At 47.7% G+C, this 24,855-nt stretch overlaps 1 protein-coding gene across 5 annotated transcripts; it reads left to right on the top strand.

Moving 5' to 3' along the window:
* The first annotated feature begins 281 nt into the window (after nt 1-281).
* Nucleotides 282-24,292, top strand: PRELID3A (PRELI domain containing 3A). 5 transcript variants are annotated; one of them, XM_046026050.1, is made up of 7 exons: nt 282-379; nt 9,198-9,366; nt 10,760-10,849; nt 11,732-11,802; nt 11,912-12,014; nt 22,406-22,536; nt 22,816-24,292. In XM_046026050.1, the coding sequence occupies exons 1-6, from the start codon at nt 348-350 to the stop codon at nt 22,490-22,492; spliced, it is 552 nt and encodes a 183-aa protein (XP_045882006.1). In that variant the 5' UTR covers nt 282-347; the 3' UTR covers nt 22,493-22,536; nt 22,816-24,292. The 5 variants fall into 5 exon arrangements, with proteins under 5 accessions (XP_045882006.1, XP_045882005.1, XP_045882007.1 ...); XM_046026049.1 differs by having other exon boundaries at nt 22,813-24,292; XM_046026051.1 differs by having other exon boundaries at nt 22,409-24,292.
* The last annotated feature ends 563 nt before the right edge of the window (nt 24,293-24,855 follow it).

The raw sequence follows: 24,855 nt of genomic DNA, 5'->3' as shown, positions 1-24,855 counted from the left end.
ACCTGAACGATGAGCATTAGCGCCTCACCTTCCATCCCTGCATTTTCAGCCGGTGCTGTCCCCGCATCTCCCTGCCGCAGCGCAGATCCCCCATCCGCTGCTACAGCCGAGTCCCGCATCCCTATTTTTAGCCTCCACAACCCTCGTGGCCGAGTGACAGGCAAGCGGGGCGGTGCCCGAGAGCGCTCGGCCCCGCCCAGCCCCACCACGCCCCGCCCCTGCCGCGCGCGCCCCGCCCCCGCCCCCGCCCCGCCCCCACGCGCCGGGAGGGAGGAGCCGGGCGCGCTAGAGCCGGCGCGCGGAGTCCGAGCCGGGAGCCCGCGCCCTGCGGCCGGCGGCCGGCGGCGATGAAGATCTGGAGCTCGGAGCACGTGTTCGGGTGAGGTCGGGCGACGGGCCACGGTGGGGTCCGGACCGGCGCCTGCTCCTGTCCCCGGGGCGGCCGAGGAAAGACTGGACCCCAGACGGGGCCCTCGCCGAGCCCGCCCAGCCCCGCGCTGGCCGCTCCCAGACCGCGGCCCTGGCATCCTAAAAAGAGGGGGCAGGCTCTGTCCTTTCTAGGGCGTCGTTAGGTAGAGAGCCGGCGGAGTGGTGCAGTCTGTCTGATGGAGGGGCCGCCTGACTGACAGAGGCCGGTGGTGGGATTGTCGCAGCTAGGGGGCCGGGGGCGGCCTTTCCCTGGGGGGCTGGCGGAGGGCCGAGGCGCAGGGACGGATCTCAGCCACCCGAATGGGGCCGTACGGCGCGGGCCGGCGAGTGTGCTCGGCGGCTGGGCGCCCTGGTGTGCGCGGAGGCCCGGGGAGGGGGGGGGACGCGGCGGGGAGGGGACCCCGGAAAGTGACAGCCCTCTCTCCTCAGCCCACCCAGGAGCAGGCCCGAGCTCTCCTGTACCGTGCGCTCTTTGGGGCAGGGCGCACGGCATCCTGGGGAGAACAGGGGCCTGGGGAGCGGGCCCGGTCCTCTGCTGAGATTATGCTGTGCCATTGAACCCAGACACTAAGATGTGAGGTCGGCAGGAAGCCAAATATGGAGAAGGCTTGTTGGGCGGGGGGTGGGGGGGGGGTGGGGGGGGTCTTTCATCCTGAATGCACTTGAAGGCATGGAAGGCCTCCAAGCCAGCCTGGAAAACGGAGAACTGTTTTAAGAGTACCCTCGTGACCTAAATGGTATCTTCTAAGTCACTTTGGTATGTGACACTATACAATTATCCTTTAAGATTTTTTAAAGGAACGAAGATTTTAAAGATTCCTTGACCCCACTTGGAGAAGCATTTTGTTTTTGGGGAAAAAAAAAAAAAACCACCTGCGTGAAGTGGAATTGTCATCCTTTGGCCTTTTTATGTAAAATTATTACAATAAAAATTTACCGAGTGGTTTAAAACCTCTGAAATTATTTTTAATGAAATCTTTAGACTTTATGGGATTCAGTTTGAGTGTTGGTTTTTGTATGGTCTGCAGCCTTTCTCAACTGGGCTTTCTTGAGAGATCCGGTGAAAAGCCCAGTGAGAATGACTCCAGAGATTCTTTTCTCAATTTGGGAGATAACTGGCACCATCCGAATGCAGAGGGAAGACGTTAAGTCGCTGAAACTGTGTGCCCAGGCAGTGGGGCTCAGTGTTCTTCCTGAACACCTGAGAAGGACTGCCCTAGAAGTGCATGAAATGTTGGTTGACAAGCAGAAGTGAACCGTCAGCTATGGAAAGTCACTGTTGATAAACTTCACTCTCTTAAAGTGTATGATTCACGCTTCTTAGTCAATTTACAGAGTTGTACAACCATCGCCATAGTCTGGTTTTAGAATATTTCCATCATGCTACAAAGACCCCCTCATTCCCATTCCCAGGCATCCACCACTCATTCCCAGCCCCAGGCAACCACTAAGCTGCTGTTTCTATAGATTTGCCTTTTCCAGAAATTTCACCTAGATGTCATCATACAATATGTGGTCATTTGTGTCTGGCTTCCTTTACTGAGCACATTTTTTTGAGCTTTATTAGTATGGCAGCCTGTATCGGTCCTTCATTCCTTACCTTATTCATTTTGTGTCGCTGATACTCTGCCCGTGTCCGGCATACAGTAGGTGCTCAGGGAGGGGGTGAGGAATCTCAAGGAAACCGGGTGCCCTTCCAGAATGAGGGCAGCTATCCACCAGAAGAATCCCAGGGGGCCCCCAAGTTGCTGTGGACTAGGTGCTGACCATCTGCCGTTGATTTTTGAACTTCACATTGGCAAACGTGGAATGCAAGTGGCTGAGGATGGTGGTAGGTAGGCCTTTGTGGCAGACAGGTGGCGAGTGAGGTGTTATTCTGTGATGGCAGGCCCTCTGTAGGACAGTATGAAATTGGAAGCCTGGCTTTCTAGCTAGGCTTTATTAAGGAGTTTCCCTTTGCTTAGTCCTTAAAATCACTGATTCCCCCTCCCCTTTGGGGATTATAAACATTTCTTTTCCTTTTTATACTTGTTTACTTTCTGTATATTTGTGGTGCTGGCAGGTGACTAGTTGATTGGAGTTTCATAAACGTACTCTTGAAAGGCAAGAAATAATCAGGCACAAAAGCTTTGGCATTTATCAAGTTTTCCTCTTGTGTCCACATCCTGAAGAAACCCCAGGACCCAGGGTGCCTGGGTGGCACAGTTGCCTAAGCGCCCAACTCTTGGTTTCAACTCGGGTCATGATCTCAGGGTCATGAGATCGAGCCCCCCATCTGGCTCTGTGCTCATTGCAGAGTCAGCTTGGGAGTCTCCCTCCTTCTCCCTCTTATTCTCTCTCCCTCTCTCTCTAAAACAAATAAATAAATCTTAGAAAGAAAGAAAGAAAGAAAGAAACAAACAAACCAGCCCCAGGGCCTGGAGTGGGGCATAGCTGAGAGCAGTATGAACACGGCCATGGAAATGGAGAGCCCTGTGGGAAAGCCATTGGAATCAGCATGTGTGTTACCTAGACGGGGTTCAATATAGTTTAAATAGTAATGAAAAATACAGGACTGAAATATAAAAATATAGAAAGGGATGTTAAAAATTAAACAGGTTTATAAATTTCATCTTCACAGCATTGACCAAGGTTTCAGGTAGGCCTAGAACAAGATCTTTCCTAACAGTCAGCACAAGATTGGCTGGCAACGTCAAGGTCATACGCTCCTTGGATTCCAGCAGCTACCGGTGTCTAAAAGGTGATAACCATCTCAGGGAAGTCAGGAGCTTTGGCGGGGATGTGTCCTCCAGCAGGCTTGCTTTCCAGCCAGGAGCAGGGAAAAGGACCTCCCCACCATTTCTTTTAAATAAGAGAAATTGAACATTACAGACAAGAGTGCTGTTCCCTTCCTCCTCACAGGCAAGATTATGAACTTGGTGGGTATCATCCTTCTGAAGGTCTGTCTGACTACCTTTATATGTGTGTGTGTGTGTGTGTGTGTGTGTGTGTTATTCCCTAAGCAATACATAATGGCATTTGTTGTCTTAAAATGGAAATCAATGGTATCACTTGGTACAGATCTTTTGACCATTTCCCTTTCTTCACATAGTGTTTTTGAGATTGTGTGTGTGTATCCTATAGCTGCATGATATTCCATTGTATGACTATGTCACAGTTTATCCTTTCTCTTATTGAAGGGATATATTTCCCCCTTTATCCCATATCATACTGCAGTGATCACTCCTGTATACGTTTCCAGTCCCTTTAATCAAGGGCCCACTTAGGCCAGCGATTCTCGAACCCTTCAGCCTCAGGACCTCTTAATACTCTTAGAAAATACTGGGTGCCCCAGACAGTTTTTATGTGGGTTCTATCTACCACTGTTTACCATATTAGAAATTAAAACGGATATGTTTAAAAATATTTATCGATTCATTCAAATTAATAATGATAAACCCACTCCATTCATATAAGTAACATTTTTATTAAAAAACAAACCTGTATTTTCCAAAAGCAAAAAATTAGTAGGAAGAGGGGCGCTGTTTGATTTTTTTTTTTTTTTTTTGCTAATTTCTGGCGTAACAGAAGATAGCTTGCTCCTCCTGTCTGCTTCTGCACCAGTGTTTTGCAATCTGTTGTTTTGTTCAAATATACAAATAAAACCCAGCCTCACTCTATGAATAAAACCCGTTTGGTATTTTAATAGCCTTTTAAGTGATTGTGGCTGCTTTAAGTAATTTGCTGCTGTAACAAGACAAGTGGTTTCTGAAGCTCGTTGCAATGGAAGATCTGAGAGCAGAATGACCAGAGTCATCGGCCTGCCTTGAACATGAGTGGGTCTCTCCCTGTGACATCCCGCACCAGTCGCTTGGAACATACGGGTTCATCGGGTTGGCAGTATGGGGCTGTCATCAGGCTCCTGGCAGAGGATACAAGTTTCCTAAAATTCCAATTTGCGATCAAAAGCTCAAATGTTCTCTTTGGCAGCAAATAACGATCAGTTGTTCTTGAAGGGAGAGGCTCCCTGTATAAATTTTGGAGAAAATGCCGGCCTCATACCTAAACCTGAATGAGCAAAGTCCGTCCATCTGTTGTTTCACATAGATGTGGTGGGTTGGGCTGGAGAGCCGCAGCTTGGCTGGGCCCCACCGCCCACCAGCTGCCCGGCGCTCCCCTAGCCACTTGAACCTCCGAGTGCTGCTGGTCAGCTTCCTGTGCACCCCGCTCTCTTGCTCAGAGTATTAATGGAGGGATACTTAGGGGTCTAAATATAAAATTAATAGTCTTGCTATTTCATAATGGATATTTTTAAGAGACACTGGCATTATTTTCCTGAGTGAACAGCAGTGAGCCTTGACCCCAAGTGCGGTTTGGGGTCAGGGCCTGCATTCATGGGGAGAGGCCCCCAACTTTACCCTCTGTTGCTTTTGCAGCATTGGGGTAAAAGGTCAATATTGTCCAAAAGGCAAGTCATGTCTCAGTAACACCGAGGCAGTTTGGGCCTGGCAGACCTCTGGAAAGGGCCTGGGAACCCCCCAGGTGTGGACCATAGGCTGAGAACCGCTGGTCTGGGCCTAGAGTTGCTTCGGGTGAGTGCAGAAATGCCTTGCCTTGCTTGGGGCAGCCTTCATTTTTTTTTTTTTTTTTAAAGCTTGTTATTATGGAAATTTTAAAAAGTATGCAAAAATGGAGAGCTGAGAATAGTGAGAGCCCACTGCCATCTCCCACGTTGACAGTCACCCTCTCACAGCCCGGCTGGCTTCACGTGTCCCTACACACCACTCCCTCCCCCTGGGTTATTTTAGGCAAATCCCAGGCATCCTATGATTTCATCCCACTTCATCTTTCTGACACCCTGGCTGTGCATAGAGAGATGCCTCTGTTGCTCGTTTCCACTCCCCAGTGTGCCAGGTGGACTGAATCCCACTACCTCCTCGGCTGCGGGGCCAGGCACTGCAGGGGTGATGTCTGGTGCTTCTGCAGCAATGCTGTGCTCCGAAGCAGCCACCCTCCCCCCCCCGCCCCACCCTGGGGATGGATTCCCATTCCATCGTGGTCACTGTGAGTCACAGACATAGCCAGGACCTCACCTCTCAGAATGAACTTCAGCCAGTTCCTGGCCTGCCTAAGCCACACACCGACACACAAGCTCTGACACAAGGGCATTGGCCCTCTTAACATCTCCCAGGCCTTGAGCCAATTCACCACCCACAGCTCAGTCTCCCCCCTTTTTTCCAATACTCAATATTACCAGCGTTTGCCATTTTTGCCAATCAAATGACTGCCAGGGTATTTCCTTTAGCCAAGAAGTGTGTGATACTGACTTGCTGTATTTAACCCTTGTTGTTTAAAAAAATGTTACTTCTTGAATCTGTTGATGTTTGTATTAACTTATATGGCCCTCATGCTGTAATCAGTAGAATTATTTATTATGTGAGTGTTTTAAGCAGCTTGTATTTAGTTTATTTTTAAAATATTTTATTTATTTATTTGTCAGAGAGAAGGAGAGAGAGAGAGAGAGCACACAAGCAGGCAGAGAGGCAGGCAGAGGCAGAGAGAGAAGCAGGCTCCTGGCCGAGCAAGGAGGCCATGCGGGACTCGATCCCAGGACCCTGGGATCATGACCCGAGCTGGAGGCAGCAGCTTAACCCACTGAGCCACCCAGGCGTCCCTTGTATTTAGTTTAAATCATCAGCAGAAAGATGTCAGGTTTCTCTATATAGGAAAGATTATTGTGTAAGATACGCTTCATACAAATACTTCAACTTTTTGCTAGTTTTAAGTAATTTTAGGAGGCACAGCCTATTCTGCTTAAAGTAGTGGTTTTTGTGGGAACAACTCTTAGGACCATAGCCTGCAATGCTTGCAGAGTATTTCAGTGAGAAGGCCCCCGTGTAACTCGGTCCCTTGCTGCTTTCAAGTAAGTCCAACTTCTGCCCCCTTCCCTAGATCATGGATCGACCGTGTCCCTGACAGTTCTTCCTCAGAGAAGAAGGCTGCGCTCTCTGGGTCCTCCCGAGCAATCAGGTGTAACCACATCTCCGTGTCTTCATTGCTCTTTGTTAAAGCTGGTGAACAGTGACACGATTCCATGGTTTGAAAAAGCATTTCTTTGTTCAAAAGAGGAGATTTTAGATCAGGAACATAATGGAAAGAACAGAGGGCAGGGGCCTAGGAGACCTGGTTCTAGAGTGGGCCCTGTTACAAACTTTTTGACACAGGACAGAGTTTTGTAAGGATAAAGTAAATTAATGGTCGGTGACTGATACTTTAAAAGGATGTCAAATACGGAACAAAACCTGTCAATCTGTTCACAATCTTTGTTATTTGACTTAGTAATTTCATTTCTAGGAATTAATCGTAAGGAAAAATTAGATATGTAAAAGGTCAGTATACACAAATGTTCGCTACTGTCTTTATTTTATAGAGCAAAATTGGGAGCAATCAAAGTAACCTAACATAAGGAACTAGTAACATTTAAATACACAACAGGTAGCTCTTCATAATCAGATTTCTGGAAATACGTTCATGATATAGGAAGATGTTCATCATCAGTTAAATATAAAAAGCAGTGTCTGAGTATGGTCTGAGCATGATCCCAGTTTAATTTTTGTAAGGTGTGTGTGCGCGTTAGTGCGCGTGTGCACATGTGTCTAGGTCTTGACTCTGGGCTGTGTCTACACGTGCTGTTTAAACGTGACTGGGTACAACTGCAAACATGATGGCGTTGTTGACATGCTCTTCTCTCCCGGGGGCTCGGATGCTTCCTGGGAGCATACACATCCCGGGGAAGGAAGAATTAGGGGAAGAAGCACTTGGGGTGGGGGAGATCCACACTGAAAACCTAAAGGGGCACCTCTGACTCCCTGTGGACAGCTGTAGGGTTCCGAGCCTAACCAAGCACTAAAGAAGCACTGGGCAGTTGTGAACGTGCTTTGGGACCTCTCTGATAGCGGGACACAAAACAGGGACAAAGGTGTCCATCCTCCCACCTCAAAGGGCTCAGGGCCAGAGAAAGTGGGGCAATGTCCTGCAGGAGAAGCTTCAGAGAGAGCTGGAACACCTTCGGGGACTCCCACACAGCTTGGGGTTGTCTCTGGATAGTGGAATTGTGGATACTTTTATTTTCATACATATTTTGGACAACTTTTTATAATCAGAAAAAAAATATATTGGCCACTTCACATCACATACCACTTCACAGTTGGGGCAAAGTGCAGTCGACCCTTGAATAATGTGGGGGATTAGGGGCGCTGACCCCCTGTGCAGCTGAAAATTGTATTTTGTTTAAAAATATCCTTTCAGGGATGCCAGGGTGGCTCAGTTGGTTAAGCGTCTGACTTAGGCTCAGGTCATCATCTCAGGGTCCTGGGATCGAGCCCCACATCAGGCTCCCTGCTCAGCAGAGAGCCTGCTGCTCCTCTCCCTTTGCCATTCTAGATATAGATACAGATTTAGATATATAGATATATATGTATATTGCCCCTCCCCCTACTCGTGTATTTTCTCTCTCTCTCTCAAATAAACAAAATCTTAAAAAAAAAAATCCTCTTTCAGTAAATGGCCCAACTATCCACACAGTTGTTCAAGCCAGAAACCTGGGCATCATTCTTGAGTTCTCTCTCCTTATTTTCAGGATTAATACATAACTTGTCATCCAAATTGGGATGCCTTTGAAAGTAAAAGGGGATATTCTTAATAGGTACCATAGGACATATAGACTCTTGATAGGAAGTAGTAGTACTTTGATCTGTTGTGATCTTGGACATGAACTGGAGCCCCATGTGGGGCTTTGTACTCACTGGGGAGTCCGCTTGCAATTCTCTCTCTCTCACTTTCCCTCTGCCCCTCCCACCACAGTCGCTCTCTCCTCACTCAAATAAATAAATGAAGCTTTTAAAAAAGAGAAAATCATAAGGAAATACATTTACAGGACTATTCTGTATTTATTGAAAAAAATCCACATATAAGTGACTCCATGCAGTTCAAACCACTGTTGCTCATGGGTCAACTGTAGCTGGTTCTCAGTAGAGCATCACTAGCTGGGACCAGTAGCCTGTTCTAGATACACATAAGGCAGGTGCCTTACTGTACCTTCATAGCATTGAGCTCCAGGTGTCGAGGTGGTCAGCTAGGTAAAGCAGTTCAACTGGAAGTCCCAGCCAAGCCTTCATTCACCACAATAGTGCAAACAAAGAGGCAAACAAAATCCTGCTCCCCAGTGTTCCGCCCCTACCATGGGAGGGGCAGGTGAGAAGCTGGGGATGGGGAGACATGTCTCTCCACCCTGAAGCCCCAAAGGAAAGGGTGCTGCCTCTTTAGGGACTGGGAGAGTGCCAGGGGGTGGGGTGATGGGAGAAGTGGATAGGAAGGTCCTGAGTGGAGGGAGGGAAGTGGCTCAGCCAAGACCCCAGTGCTGGGGTGGCCTGTGAGTGCAGCACCTGGGCTGGGAATGCAGACACACTGAGCATGGCTGCCAACAGCCTGAGACGTCTGTGTCCCCAGTGTCTCCAGAGTCCTGCCAGGCGAAGCCTTCAGATGGCCTCTGGTCAGCCCAGAAGGATCGCAGCATCCTGGATCTGGGTATGGAGCTGGATGCCTCAGATAGATTGGTTTGACTATACCTTTAATTAAAAATGAAATTAAAAAAACCACTTAATGAGAGCATTAACGCTGATCTTCATCTCACTCCGTGGACCACAGTACCCTTGGCGGCCCCGTGCCGCTCAAGCTTACAAATGGAGGGATGGCCTGCTCACTCCGGGTGATTATGTTTTTCCCACCAGCCACCCATGGGACACCGTCATCAAAGCTGCCATGAGGAAGTACCCGAATCCGATGAACCCCTGTGTCGTGGGAGTTGACGTGCTAGAGCGCAGTGTGGACGGCCGGGGCCGGCTACACAGCCACCGCCTCCTCAGCACCGAGTGGGGGCTGCCCGGCTTCGTGAAAGCGGTGAGCCCGCCACCGTGTGCCCCGGCGATACCCGCATTGTCCTGCTGCCCCACCTCGTATGGCGCGCCCCCGTACCGCAGTGCGCCGCCGCACCTGCGCATGCCCAGGCTACACCCGCGTGGCGGGGCTGCACCCTCGTTGCCCCGCCCAGGCTCTATCCGCGTCGCCTGCTTGCACCCAGGTTGTCCCCGCTGCACCGGCATCTGCCAGGCAGTCCCCATCTGCAGGAGGTGACAGCCTCTCCTGAGAGCACGCACTCAGGACTTCAGAGAAGCCTTCGAGATGATTTGTTTCTCTGTAAACTTCCTTTAGTTTCCATCTCCGGGGTATGTGGCGTGGGTTCCTCACGCTCGGCCCTGGCCCCATCAGCACAGAGTCCTTTCCTGCAGCGCTTCTCGGCCCTGTGTCCCTCAGGGCAGATACCACAGACTGGGGGGCTCCAGCAGACATCTGTTTCCTTACAGCTCCTGAAGTTGGAGGTCCAAGATCAAGGTCCTGGTGGGGTTGATTTCCCTGAGGACCTTAGGGGAGGGGTCGGTCCAGCTTCTCTCCTTGGCTGGCAGCTACTGTCCTTTTGCCGTGTCTGTAGGTGGTGGTGCCTTGCCTCACGCAGCCCTGCTGTCTCCCTCTGTGTGTCCTAATCCCTCCTTCTTATGAGGACACTGCTCAGACTAGGGTAGAGTCCACCCTAATGATCCCCGTTTCAACTTAATTACCTCTCCAAAGGCCCTATTTCCAAATACACTCACATTCTGAGATGTCGGGGGTCAGGAGCTCAACGTATGAAATTTGGGGGACACAGTCGGTCCCTGACAAGTCTCTTCTGCAGAACCATCAAGGGAGGTCATTGAAAATGTAAATCCAAGCACGATTTCCTCCTGCCCGACCTGACCCCTGCTCTCTTCTCAACACAGAGTCCCAGCCCTGATGTGGGCCCAACAGCCCAATGAGCCCACCTTCTCCCTCCCCTGCCATGCCAGCCTCTCACTGTGCCGGGAGGGAGCTCAGCACATGGGTCAGAGCCCAGGAGGCATCATCTGCAGCCAAGCCTGCTGACCCCAGGACCCTGCCTGGTGCCTCTCCCTCTATGGTTCCGCCACCCCGCAGAGGGCGCTTCCCTACACTTCCTGCTCCTCGCCGTTTTCTCTTCTGTCAAGGCATTTATTACTGTCCCACATTCACCTCTACCTGAGTCCATTCAGTGGACCCATGCTGGCTTCCACTGCTGGGACAGAGGTACCCAAGGAGCTGTGCAGGGCTGTCCATGTCTGCGTCCCCAGTTGCATCTTTTGTTGACTAGATAAAGGACTTAATTAGTAAATGAAATTCGTGTTTGATGCTACAGAATGAAACTTCTGACATGTCCCTATGCTAGCTTTGCTTTGTTTTTTAGATTTTGGGGACCAGTAGGACTTTGACATACATCAAAGAACATTCTGTTGTGGATCCAGTAGAGAAGAAAATGGAACTTTGTTCCACCAATGTAAGCAATGGCCTAAGATGCGAAAGGTGTTTGGTTTTCCTGGGGATGGTGGGGAATGTCTTCATTTAGTTTTTTTTCCAGCCCACCTTTGGTCTAAGGGAATCTTTTATTTTCAATGGAAAGGCTGAACTTATTTAGCAGTATTTTATTTACCTTTTTATTCCATTATAATAAATGTGTAGAAAAAAATGCATATAATGTTCACAAAGTGAACACACCTTTGTAACCAGCAGACAGATCAGAGATAGGGTGTGACCAGCCCCCAGGAGCTCCCCTTGCACTCCCTTTTGGGGGGCACCTCCACCGCAACCTCAGTATAACCACTATCCTGACTTCCAACGGCAGAGCTGATTTTTAACAGTAATTTTATTTTATTATTTTATTTTCTAACAGTAATTTTAAAAGCCCCTTTTCCCCTTCACTCCTCTCTCATTCAAAAAAATTTATATCAGCCCACTGCACATTCAAAAAATATGTTGGGGAAAAATGCATGGGCTAGAAACATGGTTTGTTTTTATAAAATCCTGTTCTATAAAAATGCTCTCAGCAGCTTTGTGCTCATTTACCTGGAGGCTAACGCAGAAGGATTTTGCTTTTGTATAACTGCTGTTGGCTTGGCGGTTTGAAAGGGCCTTGAAGGCCAGGCCAGACTTAGGTTTGGGTGTGGAGGACAGGTGACGGTCGCCAGAAGGCGCTGCCAGGACTTCAGGTTTCCCTGGGACTTAAGGTGGTGTCCCCCTGTCCCGGCAGGGCAGGGTGGGGGGGCTGGATGTTTCTTCTGTTCTGGTTTTGGTGAGTTGATTTGGGGATGGAGGGGTATGGGCAGATGGTCTGGGAAGAAATGCAAGAGAAATAGAACCTAAAGCCATTTTTTGTTTCAAGATCACACTCACAAACCTGGTGTCGGTGAACGAGAGGCTGGTGTACACGCCCCATCCGGAAGACCCGGAAATGTAAGGCTTTGTGTCCTGGGATTGACATGTTGAACTCCAAGGTCGGGGTGGGCTGGGGCCTCCCCTCTGTGAGGACCACGCAGCCCGCTTACTTGCTGCTCTTGTTTAGGACGGTGCTCACACAAGAAGCCATCATCACCGTGAAGGGGATCAGCCTGGGCAGCTATCTGGAAAGTCTGATGGCCAATACCATATCATCCAATGCGAAGAAGGTACGGCGCTCAGGCCCGGCCCTGTGTGCACTCCGGGTGCTAAGTGCCAAATTAAGGGGGTGAAATGTATCGTCCCGTAAGTCCTACCCAGTGCTGCGGCCCTAGGTCGCCAACGAGCCTGGGATATCACCGCATTTTCCATGGTTACACTCAAAACGTGCGGCAGGGAAGGCTGGCCCAGGCCTGGGGGGCGGGGAAAGTGTCCGGTGAACGTGGAACAGAAACCCAGTGGAGGGAACTACCACCTCAAAGAGCTCAAACAGTGCAGGCTCAGTGCCTAGGACAAACACCCACATGTGAGGCTGGTCAGGCAGGCTCTTCAGGCGCTGTCCTTTCCCACTGAGTAGGCACTGAGGGGCCTTGGCTGAGCTTCCTGTCTGTCAAGCTCTCCTGGACTTAGCTGCTGTCTCTGTGCCTCCCCTCTGTGGGGAGTAAGCTTTGTGGAGGTGGTGACAGGAGAAAGGTTGGATCCCAGGAGGCCATCCTCCCCAGGTCCCTAGCTGGAGGGCTGTCTGAGTGAGGCAGACGCTGCTTACAGAGTCCGGGTTGCCCTCCTCTCCAGCAGAGCCGATGGAAAGGGCTTGGAAGCTGTGGAAGCTGTTCCACAAGTTCAAGGTAACATCACCAGCCAGAGCAAGGCCTTTGGATCTCACCTGAGCTTCCCTCCCAGGCTGACATCTTCCCAGCTGTCCTCTCCTTCCCTCCTCTCTCCTGGTTTATTTTGATCAGAAGTAAGTCTCCGTTCTGGGGACCAGTGGGATGCCTACCATGCCTGTCACGATTTAATGGGAAAACTACTGATGGTTTGGGTTTAGCCTCGGCACTGAGATAAGAGCTGGTCTGCCCTGTTTTCAAGAAAAATCCAAATTTGAGCAATGTTGGCAGTCACTCAGCTCAGTTCGGGGGAGGCAGGGGAAGCACAGGGCCCAGAGCTGCCTGCCTCGTGTACACAGTGTGAGCCCTCTTGGGAGGAGACAGAAGCTCACTCACTTTTGTGTGTCCAGGGTCTGCCTAGGGCAGGTGTCCAAAATGTTTTGCTGGAAAAGTAAATTACAGGAGGAAGGGACTACTTGGCGAGGCCAAAGCCACCCCGAGGCCTCTTATGAGAAAAGTCAAGGGAAACTCAGCAGGGCCAAATGAAAAGTCTTTTATTTCATTTCATGTTAGAGGTTGCTGTGTTGAAGGCCTGCCAGACAATCACTTCCTCCTCTGGGGCTGTGTTCCCATTTGACAGCACCCCCAGGAGACAGGAGAAAGGGGAGCAGGTCATTCAGGGATTTGGGTGGGATGAACTCGTGAGGAGGCTGCGAGGTCGCCCTCTAGTCCAGCACTCAGGAGGGGACAGTGCTGCTGATGGGTGCCCATGTGGGGACAGCCCGAACTGGTGTGAGGATTTCGGGCAGAATACGTACCACCTGATTTCTGAGCTTGCGAAACTGCCCGCTGCAGTGAAGATTGTTCGGGAACTGTGACCACTGTGTCCCGCTGCAGTGAAGATTGTTCGGGAACTGTGACCACTGTGTCTCCTTTAAAACCGTAGCGCTTTCCTTGTGCCATTTCAAACGCAGGCCAAGACCTGCTGTCTCCCGGGAGAGAAGCCGCATTTCTTACACCATGTTGAACTCTTTCTGTGTTGCTCCAGGGGTGGGCTGCTATTGAGTGGATAATTGAGAATTCTGAGCGCGCCGTGAGCTAACGGGGTCTGCACCTGCACCCTATGACCAACAGTGGTAACTATAGTGCTCTTTAACCCCGTAGAGAATTTAGCTTCTTGCTAACAGCCGTGTGCATGGTGTCTGGCGCTGGGTGTTCCGAGGTCTAGCTGCATGTGTCTCCAGCCCCGGGCTCCTTAGTATCTTATAAAATGGAAAACGGCCATTAGTTCATCCTCTTCCTAATTCATCTCCTTGTTTCACGGCAGGATTTGTTTCCCAGGGAGACCTGGGTATTTGTTATCTGGTCTCTAAGAGAGGCAGTCCAGCTTCTCCCAGGCTGTTCTCAGCACCTGCTTGCTTAAACGTTTCCTAGAATTACTGCAGCATCAGGAAAGAGGCTGTCGCGCGTAGTCCCAGACCCATCCGATGGGAGGAATTTTTCATTTTGGGCAGGATCTGAATATTTGCACATGTTCTTACAAAGAATGCCCTGTGGCCTTGCATCGGCGCCAGCACCCAGCCACATGACTGCCACTGGCTCTTCTCTTTCAGTGGCAGAAGCCATTTCTAGCATCTTCTTGAGCTTTGCAAACATTCCTTGGTTTCCCAGGCCACCAGTGGCTGTACTGTCAGAAAGGGATTGACGCTTAATTGGTCAGCAGTCATCTTCACACTTCATAGGAAAGTCAGAGAGTTTCCCTCTGTTTAGGGAATCCTTATACTCCTGCCTTGAAACCCTCACCCTGTTGACCTTCCATTCTGGGCTGCTCTGGGCTCTGCTTCCCACGGTTGGTCTGTCTGTCTGTCTGCAGCATGTGTGTACACACGCCGTGCCTCAGTCAGCAAACAGGAGCCGTGTGTTTCAGGCTCCTTTAAGAACTTCCTGTTGAAGCTTAAATTGGCCAGAGACCTTCACCTTGAACCCAAGGTCATGACCTGCTGCTGGCTCTCTCTTCTTCCGTGGAGGCACCACTTAGGTGACTGCACGTAGAGAGCCCGCCAGCCTGGCGAGCATAGTGTGTGTGGGCAGTGTGGCGTGTATGATATGTCCCTCAGAGCTGTGGACTCTGTCACATTGTTTCCTCACAAACTAGAGCTAAACTGCCTCAATCTTTAATCAGATGCCTCACCCAAAAAAATCAAAGAAGAAGGAACGAAAGAACAAGAGGAAAAAAGGAAGGAAGAAGGAAAGGAAGAAATAAGCGAGCCTTGAGTATGGTTCTCCCTGTCTGGGAGAGGTGTGGAATCTGCTGGAATCTGCCACTTGCCTAGTCACAGCCTCCACTGAGCTCTTTGGCTGTGCCCTCTCAAGACAAGAGGCCTGTCCGTTGCAGACTGAGAGCCAAAGAAGGGAAGACCACTAGCAGGAGGAGGACGAGGGCCACAAATCTGCCACACCACCGCTGCCACAGGCCAGCCGCCCCCCCGCCCCGGGCCGGTGTTGTTAGACTGCTCTTATGCCTTGTCTGTCTTCCTCCGGGCAGCAGCGTCCAGCAACTTTCTGCTGACCCTTGGGAGCTTACTAAACAACTTTGCTCTTTCTTGATGACCCCCCGTTTCCCTCCCACGCCCCTTGGCCAACTGTCTGCACTGTCAGTCTCTGCACACATATCTGGCCACCGTCTGTCACATCAGAGGCTGCCGCCGCGCATCCTTCTCACCACTGTTAGGGCAGGTCTGCACATGCCGGAATAGGGGCGTACACCACCACAGTGACACGTGTGGTGACCCTACCGTGAGCTCTCCTGTCACATGGTCGGCATTGGTCAGGAGAGCAAAGCGCCCTGCCCTCAGGCTGTGGCTGGCTCGTCCTGGGCTCTGGGACCAGCAACCCCCTGGGGCTGAAGGCTATGTTACTTGTCACCATCCAGATACGTCCGTGGGGAGGCTCATGCACACGGAGCCACTGAGATGGGATGGTGGCAAAGTGCTTGTGAGCTCGAGGTGTCCTGTTAGCTTTAAGGTACTTCCAGGTGGGACTTTTTAACTTTCCCGTTTTCACAAGCAGAATGTAAAATCTTTCCATCTGCTTTGAATTCTAAAACCTTTAGAGAAGGCCTTCTCCATTAAGGATGAGTGGAACTGTGTTCTACCAATTTTTTAGGTAGTGTTTTTTGTTTGATAATAGTATTTCTAATCCAAAATGAAATGATATTCATTTATATTTTCATCTGAATATTTTATGCTGATAGCTCCTGGTAAAAAGGAGTTAAAAGATTTATGGTAAGATAACCCTCCCCGCTTACTCGTTCTGCAAAGCTCGTTTCTACCCTTCTGAGGGGACACTCAACTCTTTTGGTAGTTTTTGGCTTTTACCGCTAGATTTCTAAATAAGTAAACATATCCTGCTATTTCTTGATTTGTCTATTTTATTTTATTTTATTGAATATTTTATTTATTTATTTGACAGAGAGCACAAGCAGAGGGAAACACAGGCAGAGGCAGAAGGAGAAGCAGACTTCCTGCTGACATAGGGCTCCATCCCAGGACCCTGGGCTATGACCTGACCCAAAGGCAGACACTTAAACAGCTGAGCCACCCAGAAGCCCCTTGATTTGCCAATTTTAGACATTATCTAGATATTATTTACCTGTTTGGTAAAGTATTATTTTATCTCTCTTATCTCTTTCTCTCTGCTCCCATTCCCTCAAAATAGCTACATTGTTTATGGTTGAAAGCACATTCAGAGTCTCCATAATTCTGAAAATACAAATACATAGCTATTGCCAAGCCATAGTTGCATTTTCTTTCTTATACAACTTTTTTCCCCTTGGTGATAATAATTGTCTTGTTCTTTTCATGCATTCAGTTTTATTTTTTAAAGATCTCTGGCTGAGTCCTTCTATACTGTTACTCGCTCTCTGCAGTACCTCGTGATGTCATCTTCCGCAGGTCAGTCTTTTCGGGCAGCCCACAGCCTCCCAGTTTCTCTGGCACCATCCTTTCTGGAAGGCAGGCCTTACTCTCTGACCAAGCAGCCATGTGGCTGTCATCCCATTCCCTGGGAATTTCTGGACATTTCCTTGACATTCTCCTCTCCTGAAACTCTTGTTTCCCTGCTTCCCTGCCTTCCCTTTTCTCTTTCCTGTCATAGGATGGGAAACAACATCTCATCATGGCTTCTAAGACTTGGCATATCTGAAAATGTCTCCTCTATTTGCATACTTCGTTCATGGCATAGTTGGACATATAATTCTTAAAAAAAAACAAAACAAAACAAAAAAAAACTTCCACTCAGAATTTTGAAGGCATTGTTCTGTTATTTTCCACTTAGATTATTGATCCTCTGTATGTGACTTTTTTCTCTCTCTGAAAGCTATTAGGATCTCTTTATCCTTGATGCTGTGAAATTTCATGCAGTTAAGCCTTGTTTGAAGTGAACTTTAAAAAATTCATTATGTTGCACTGTGCATGTTAAATCCCTGGTTTTGATATTGTACTATAACTATGCACGATATTATTGGGGGCAGTGGGTAAGGGGTACATGGGACATTCCTGTACTGTCTTTGCAGCTTCCTGTGAATCTATTATAATTTCAAAATTAAAAGTTAAAAAAATATTAATAGTAACATCATGGGAAATGATAGAGGAAGGTACTCCCAGAACTGGTCCCTCCACTGAAAAACCAATAAGCTGGCATAAAAATGACAGAATCAACTTTTATAGAAGTGTGGATGTTAATAGAATACTTCAACCAGGGGAGTACTTAATGAATCTTGATTAACCTACCCTGCAGATTTTGGACTTGCCAGCTTCCATAATTATGTCAGCCAATTACTTAAAATAAATCTCTGTCTATATATACACATTTTATCGGTTCTGTTTCTCTGGAGAACCCACATTATTGAAGCTAAGTTGGCATCAGTTCAAATTAGATTTTTTCTGAATTTAAGATATTAATTACTACCAGGATAACCAGTAAGAAAATAATCAAAATGGACCCAGAAAGGAATAAGAGGAATCAGAATGGTACACTAAAAAAATAAATAAGTAAAAAGAAATAAAAATTTTAAAAAATCAATCAAACACAAGAGATGAGGATGGAAAGAGTTCAAGAAGAGAGAATTATGACACTCATAGAAAACAATGAACAGTGTAAGAAGTTAGTGTTTCTTTAGCATTACTTACTTTAAAGATAAATAGATTAAACAAACCAGTTAAAGGACAGAGTTTGGGAGAATAGATGAAAAAAAGATGATCCTACTATATATGCTCTCTACCAGAGACTCCCTTTAGATCCAAAGATACAAGTGGGTTGAATGTGAGAGGATGAAAAAAGATATTCCATGTAAATAATAACTAAGAGAGCTGGGGTGGCCATACTAATATCAGACAACATCTACTTTTGATCAAAAATTGTTACAAGAGACAAACAAGGACATTATACATCAGTGAGAGGGTCAGTTCATCAAGATGACAAAAGTTATAACCATTTACACACCAAGCTACAGCGCCCCCAAATATATAAAGCAAACATTAGCAGAAAAAAAGGAGAAAGACAATTCTACAATAATAGCTGGAGACTTTAATGATCCACTTTCAATAATGGATAGGACATCTAGACAGATCAGGAAGGAAATGGAGGATAAGAACAACACCATAAACCAACTTGACCTAAGAGACATCCATATAACACTTCATCCAACAGCAGAATACACATTTTTCTCAAGAGTACCTGGGTTATTCTCTAGGATAAACCACGTGTTAAGCCAAACACCAAGTCTCAATACATTTAAGAACACTGAAATCATACCAAGTATCTTTTGTTATCCCAATGAAGTGAAATTAGAAATCAACAGTATAAGATAAGTGGAAAATTCAGAAATATGTGGAATTTTAAAATTGTGTTTCTAACAACAAATGAATTAAAGAAGAAATTATAAATGAACTTATAACATTTTGAGGTAAATGAAAGTGAAAACACAACATATGAAAACTTATGGGATTCAGTGATTAGAGGGAAATTCATAGTTGCAAATACTTACATTAAAAAAGAGAAAAGAGGGGTGCCTGGATGGCTCAGTGGGTTAAAGCCTCTGCTTTCAGCTCAGGTCATGATCCCAGAGTCCTGGGATCAAGTCCCGCATCGGGGTCTCTGCTCTCAGTGGGGAGCCTGCTTCCCCCTCGCTCTCTGCCTTCCTCTCTGCCTACTTGTGATCTCTGTCTGTCAAATAAATAAATAAAATTTTTAAAAAAACTTAAAAAAAAAGAGAGAAAAGTTCTCAAATCATTAACCTGACTTGAAGGACCTAGAAAATGAAGAACAAATTAAACCCATGGCTCACAGAAGGAAAGAAATGAAAAAGATTAGAGAGGAAATCAATAGAGAATAGAAAAAGAATTATTGAAATCAAAGTGGTTACACTGAAAAGGTCAACAAAGTTCACAAACTTTTAGACTGACCAAGAATAAAAAGAGGATTCAAAATAAATATATCAGAAATGAAAGTGAGGCATTACTACAGATCTTACAGAAATAAAAAGATATAAGAGAATAACAAATTAGATGACCTATATGTGACAAACTACTAGAAACACACAAATTACCAAGATTGATTTAAGAAGAAATGGACTCTCAACAGGTCTATGACAGTTAAAGACATTGAATCAATAATTGAAAACCTTCCAGCCAAAGCCTCTCCAAGGGCAGCATAGGAAGAGCACCCTGCAGTTTGGTGGGACGCCCAGGCACATGGGCTGAGGGCAGGCATCTGGCTAGACTGGGGATACTGCCCAATGGTGGCTCCAGACCCATAGCAGGCAAAGGGAGCTATTGCAGATGATTGAACTGAAGGCAAATGCAAATGCATCTCAAGGAAAACAGTAGGACACACACAGCCCCCACTGGAGACATCCCAGAAGTGCCTGGTTCTGGGGAACAGGAAGCATTGTGCTGCATGACACCATAGGTCCTCTTCTTCATAAGGCCCTTACTTTAAAGATCAAGAGACGTAGCAGACTTTCCTACCCCTAGAAGCAAACACAGACAATAAGAGGAGGCAGAGGAATATGTCCCAAATCAAGAACAGGACACAATCACAGCACAAGAGCTAAATAAATGGAGATAAGCAATATGTCTGATAAATAATTCAAAAATGGTGGACATAAATATACTCACCGGACTTGAGGAGAGGGTGGAGAATCTCAGTGTGACCCTCAACAAAGAGACTGGGAAAAAAGCAGCTAATGATGAAGAACTCAGTAACTGAGATAATAAATGCACTAGAGGGAGTCCACAGCAGATTAGAGGAGGCAGAAGACAGTAGGCTGGCTATAATCAACTAAATGGAAAATAAGCATTGGCAAAGATACGGAGAAATTAGAACCTTTGTTCATACTGGTGCAAATGTAACATGGTACAGCAACTCCATCCCCTACTTTTATACACAAAAGGATTGAAAACAAGTTCACAAATACTTGTACACGAATGTTCACAGTAGCACTGCTCACAAAAGCCGAAAGGTAGAAACTCAAGGGTCCTTCTGCTGATAAATGGATAAAAGAAAGTGGTCCATATAGACACTGGAATATTATTCAGCCATAAAAAGAATGAAGTATGGATACACACTACAACATGCATGAATTGCTAAGACATTTTGCAAAATAAAAGAACCCGGACATGAAAAGACCACTTCCTGTATGATTCCATGTATGAGCGGTGTCTATAATGGACAGTCCATATAGACGGAGAGCAAGCTGGTTGTTGCCAAGAGGAGAGGGGAGGGATGAACGGGGGAGAATTTGGGGAGATTTTCTGGACTTCATCTTCCAATAACTTCACTCATTTTTATTTGGGCAACTGTACTTTTAATTTCTCGGTCTCTCCTGTTTCTTATGGCGTCCTATTCTTGACTCACAGTTGTAGGATCTTCCCTCCTCTCTCTGCAGAAGTAGATGTGAAGAGAAGCCTTCTGCTGCCTCTGGGTGTCTCCCCCGTGCCCCTTCGCATGGGAGACTGCCCCAGCTGTCTTCCTTCCTGACATACCCGACACACAAGCCGAGGGGCGGTTGGGGAGTGAGGCCCCGGCTGCTACGGCTAGGCTTCACTGCAGGGTAACAATGGAGGTTGTCCTTGGCTTTCTCCTTGACAGCCCACGACCTTTTCTCTGGAGTGGTTCCATTTCTTCCAATAAGACTCCTCAACCTCTGGAGGCAGGGGTTTCCGGGGTCTAAGAGCCAGGCTCCCCTGTGGTTCCCTCCCATGTGTCCCCTCTCTCTGGACACCTCCAGGCTCCGAATGGCTTGTGTCAGAACCCCCCTCCACCGCCTCACAGCCCGCACCTCTGCTTTCCACCTTCTTGTGGTGGCCCAGTGATGATGCTGACTCCGGGGGTTCTGAATTTTGTTTCTGTTGTATTCCTGATGGTTTGTGGACAAAAGGCCAAAGGTTTTCCCCCACCATCTTGAAATCAAAGTTCTGTTGGCTTTTATAAACAATATTCTTTCCAAAAATACATAAAAGCAGTCCAGTTTTATGGTAAAAAAAAAACAAAACAAAACAACTTCACAGGACTCTGTTGAAGAGTAAAAAGCTTTCCCTTCAAAGGAGGAGAGCCTGGCATCTGCCATTTAATTCCTGATTTTTACAAAGGCTTCCAGAAGTGTTTTATGCAAATGCAAGTTATGTATTTTTTCTTTTCTTTTATTAAACACAGACAGAACCGTACTGTATATACTCTTTTGTGCCTGTCTTTTTCTCTAAGCAACATCACCTGAAAAACTTTCCTCTTGAGATTTAGCTGTGTGGCACTGAAGTCTTAATTCCTGCCGGGTCTGGGGGCTCCTTGTAGATCAGCCCTGGATTTACAAAGGCAGTGGGTGCAGGGCAGAACACCTGTCATTCTGCAAACAGCACTCTGCCCCGACGAGCGACCTTGACACTGAACCCTTTCTTTCCTGACAGCCTCACCCTTGTACTACTAGGTAGCTCTGTTCCTCCTCGTGGGGGTCATGGTCTAAAGACTGTCCTGGAGGGGGTTCTGTTCTAGAGAGGAACCCAGAAATTTGTGATTTGGGAAAGCACATTGTGGAGCAGGGCTCAGAGTTATCAGGAAAGGTAGATTGTCTTGACTCCTCAAAATGGCTAGCATGTGCATGGGACCCCCCAGTGTCGTTCCGGAGGAAGACTGCATCTTTAGGGCAACAGTATGTAAATGTCAGTTACTCAGCCACTTCCAGGCTTTGGTGGGTTGAGAGTGTCCACCAAATAAGCATATGCACCTGTCAGATTTTTTATTCTCCTCTGCCTTCCGTTATAAATTAAAAAAACAACAACAACAGTTCAGATAGTCATTAAGAATGTGGTAGCGGTTATTTTCAGAGTTCTTCAGTATGAAATAGTTTGGCTGTCACTTTGATTTTGGCGTGGGACTGGATTCTGGATTGATGTGTGCGGCTCTGTTTGGAACTCAGCACAAAAACAAAGGTTGTATGATAGCATATCATGCAAGCTGGGTGGCAGAACCTTGGGAAATTAAACCTCGCTTTTGAATTTGAGAAAATGGGCGAAAGGTCACCTTTAATCATACAGTGTTGCTTCACAACAAATAATCTCTCCACGGGCTGTTGCGTTCCTGTTGGGTAGGTTCCCCCAGCCCTCCAAGGGGCCTCATTTCCTGAGACGCCCTCTCTGGCAGGAGCTTTAGAAGAGAAGCGCGATGGGACCCTAACACGGTGGCCTTTGTCTCAGCGGGCAGGTGCGCGCACCCCTGGGAGGTCCTCAATGCTCTTCTCTCAGCAGGGTCGTGAGGCCTTGGAGTGGGTGATTGGCCGACTTAACACGGAGTTGGAGGGCCTGGCAGCCCCCGCCTGCGCCAGAGCGTGAAGCCCCCGCGGCGCCCAGGACCGGAGAAGCAGGCCCAGCAGCAGGTGCAAGGCGATCACCACCTCCCCCCACCCCCTTGCACCCCACCCCCTCCTCCCAACAGGGGACTGCGCGCTCACTCCACACCTGATCTGTCGGAGGGAGCATCCGTGATTAGTGCATGCCTAGAGACATTTAGGAAAGGGACTCTGGCAAAGGAAGCGAATTTGCCACATCTTGGCCTATAGCTTACCTTCACCTTCATCTTCACTTTTTTTTTTTTTTGATGGAAAGTTTTGTTTAATAAACAAGAAATTAAATCTCTAATATCCTTTCCCCAGAAGCCAGCATATCAGAGTGTGAAAGGGAATGGCTTTCTCCCAGCGTTCACATAGAAGTTTCTCGGGGCCTTTGATCCTGAGTTTGCGGCGATCACAAACACAGGAAGAGTCCAGTCCGCCGCTGTGTGCGCCCCCCGCCGCGCGGGCTGACATTTGCTGACCGTCTGCAGGTGGAACGCTGTTCTGCGTGCGCGCTGACTTTACTGACCAGACTTTGTCTTCTGCTGACCACAGACCTTAGATTTAACTTAAGATATGGGTTTTTAATTATATGCATATCATAAAGCATCCCTGTTTCCTTTTAGTTTCTGAACATGAAACAGGGTACTTTTTTCCTTATTGATGTTTTAACTAAACCAACCGGTTTCGTTTTTAGAAGAGAAAGGACTATGGGGAGAAACTAGTTATTTTGATGATGTCATATTACTCACTTATTTTTATTGCCCAAGCATAGATATAAATCCAGAATCCTGCTGCCTTTCCTCCGTTTCCGGTGGTATATCCCTGTTACTGTGGCCCTTGAGTTCCGTAGGAATAAATCTGAACACACTCGTTACTGTGTCCACTCTTCAGCTACAGCAGAAGTTCCTGGGATGCTGTTTCCTCTGGAAGTTGGGCTTTCTCGAGCACTGTGGGCACACAGGCCAACCTATGGTGTTTGCATTGGTCCGGCCTTCTGGTTAAGTAGCTGGTTCTAGAAGGTTCCTCCAGAAGCAGAGCCAGGTGCTCTCTGGAAACAGTTTCCCTCTTTGTAGAAGAGTGCTTGTACTACATACATATTCTTTGAAGGCTGTTCCACCCATTTGGCATTAGAACCAACGATTAAAACTGTATCTGATTTGAGCCGGTGGTTTTTTTGGCTCCTAAAGAGTAGACGCCTGCTTGCCTCCGGCGTTTCTGTGCTCACATTAAGGAAGAGTTAGGAATGCTTTGATATAGGAGTTAATTGCTGTGTGTCTCTGTTGTGAACTTCATCTTTTCCCCCCATCTTTTCCCTAGCAGCTCTCTCCTTATGGCCGAGCCTTAGGGAATGCCCAGCGTGTTCAGAACAGGTGCTCGTAGGTTCTGTTCACTTCAGGGTCCCAAGAAGGAGCAGGGTTACTTATTTGGGTGACTTGGAAGCTGACAGGGGTACCCTTTGTGTGCCAGCTGTCAGATTTATAGGTATGCAGTGGTACACCTGGGCCGGTGTGGGACCACCGAGCTGCAGTTTCCTCATCAGAAAACGCAGACGCTGATACCATCTCAAAGGATGGAAGCAGGGAGCGGATGGGCAGCGCCTCGGTGCAGCCTGTTGGCACCTTGGCCCATGGTGTCACCTATTAACTGCTGGCGCTGGCTGTCGCCTGGGGGACACCACTGCAAGGGGCTGGAATTGGGAACCCTGAGCCTCCTTGGTGGAACATCCTTTTTTTGTCATGCATATATTTTAACTTTTTTTTTTTTTTAAAGATTTTACTTATTTATTTGACAGAGATCACAAGTAGGCAGAGAGGCTGGCAGAGGGGGGTGGGGAAGCAGGCTCCCTGCTGAGCAGAGAGTCCCATGTGGGGCTCAATCCCAGGACCCCGGGATCATGACCTGAGCTGAAGGCAGAGGCTTAACTCACTGAGCCGCCCAGGCGCCCCCTTTTTAACTTTTATAATCACTGTTAAGTGTTAGCTGTCAATGGTAAAAGAGCAAGTGGGAGGACATTCATGAGTCCTAACTCAGGACTAATTGGGATTTCTAGACTTGACTGCTCATTGGTGATCTATGCTTGTCTTCCACTATTATAGGACAGCTTGCTTAGGGCAGGGCTTGGCAGACTCTTGCCTATGAGCTAAGGAAAATTTTTGCATTTTTAAAGGGTTGTAAGTAAAACCCCCCACACAGAAGAGGATGCGGCGGAGACCACGTGAGGTGTCCAAGCCTATTATTTACTCTCTGGCCCTTAAAGCTGACCCCTTTCTTGGGGATTCCACTGCATCTCTCAGTCAGCATGAATGAAACTGGATTTGTTCCCTTTCACCCAGCTGCTTTCTGTTCCCCCACTAAGTGCGC

The sequence above is a fragment of the Meles meles genome, chromosome 12 (genome assembly GCF_922984935.1).
Source record: "Meles meles chromosome 12, mMelMel3.1 paternal haplotype, whole genome shotgun sequence".
NCBI lineage: Eukaryota > Metazoa > Chordata > Mammalia > Carnivora > Mustelidae > Meles > Meles meles.
The sequence above is the reverse complement of the archived record's forward strand: the minus strand, read 5'-3'. Positions and strand labels throughout refer to the sequence as shown.

Excerpts from the sequence above, each read along its gene's own strand:
- PRELID3A (XM_046026050.1), top strand. The coding sequence starts at position 348 with ATGAAGATCTGGAGCTCGGAGCACGTGTTCGG. Across the intron at positions 9,367-10,759 it reads TGCCCGGCTTCGTGAAAGCG|ATTTTGGGGACCAGTAGGAC; the intron begins GTGAGCCCGCCA and ends TTTGTTTTTTAG. Across the intron at positions 11,803-11,911 it reads CATCCGGAAGACCCGGAAAT|GACGGTGCTCACACAAGAAG; the intron begins GTAAGGCTTTGT and ends GCTCTTGTTTAG.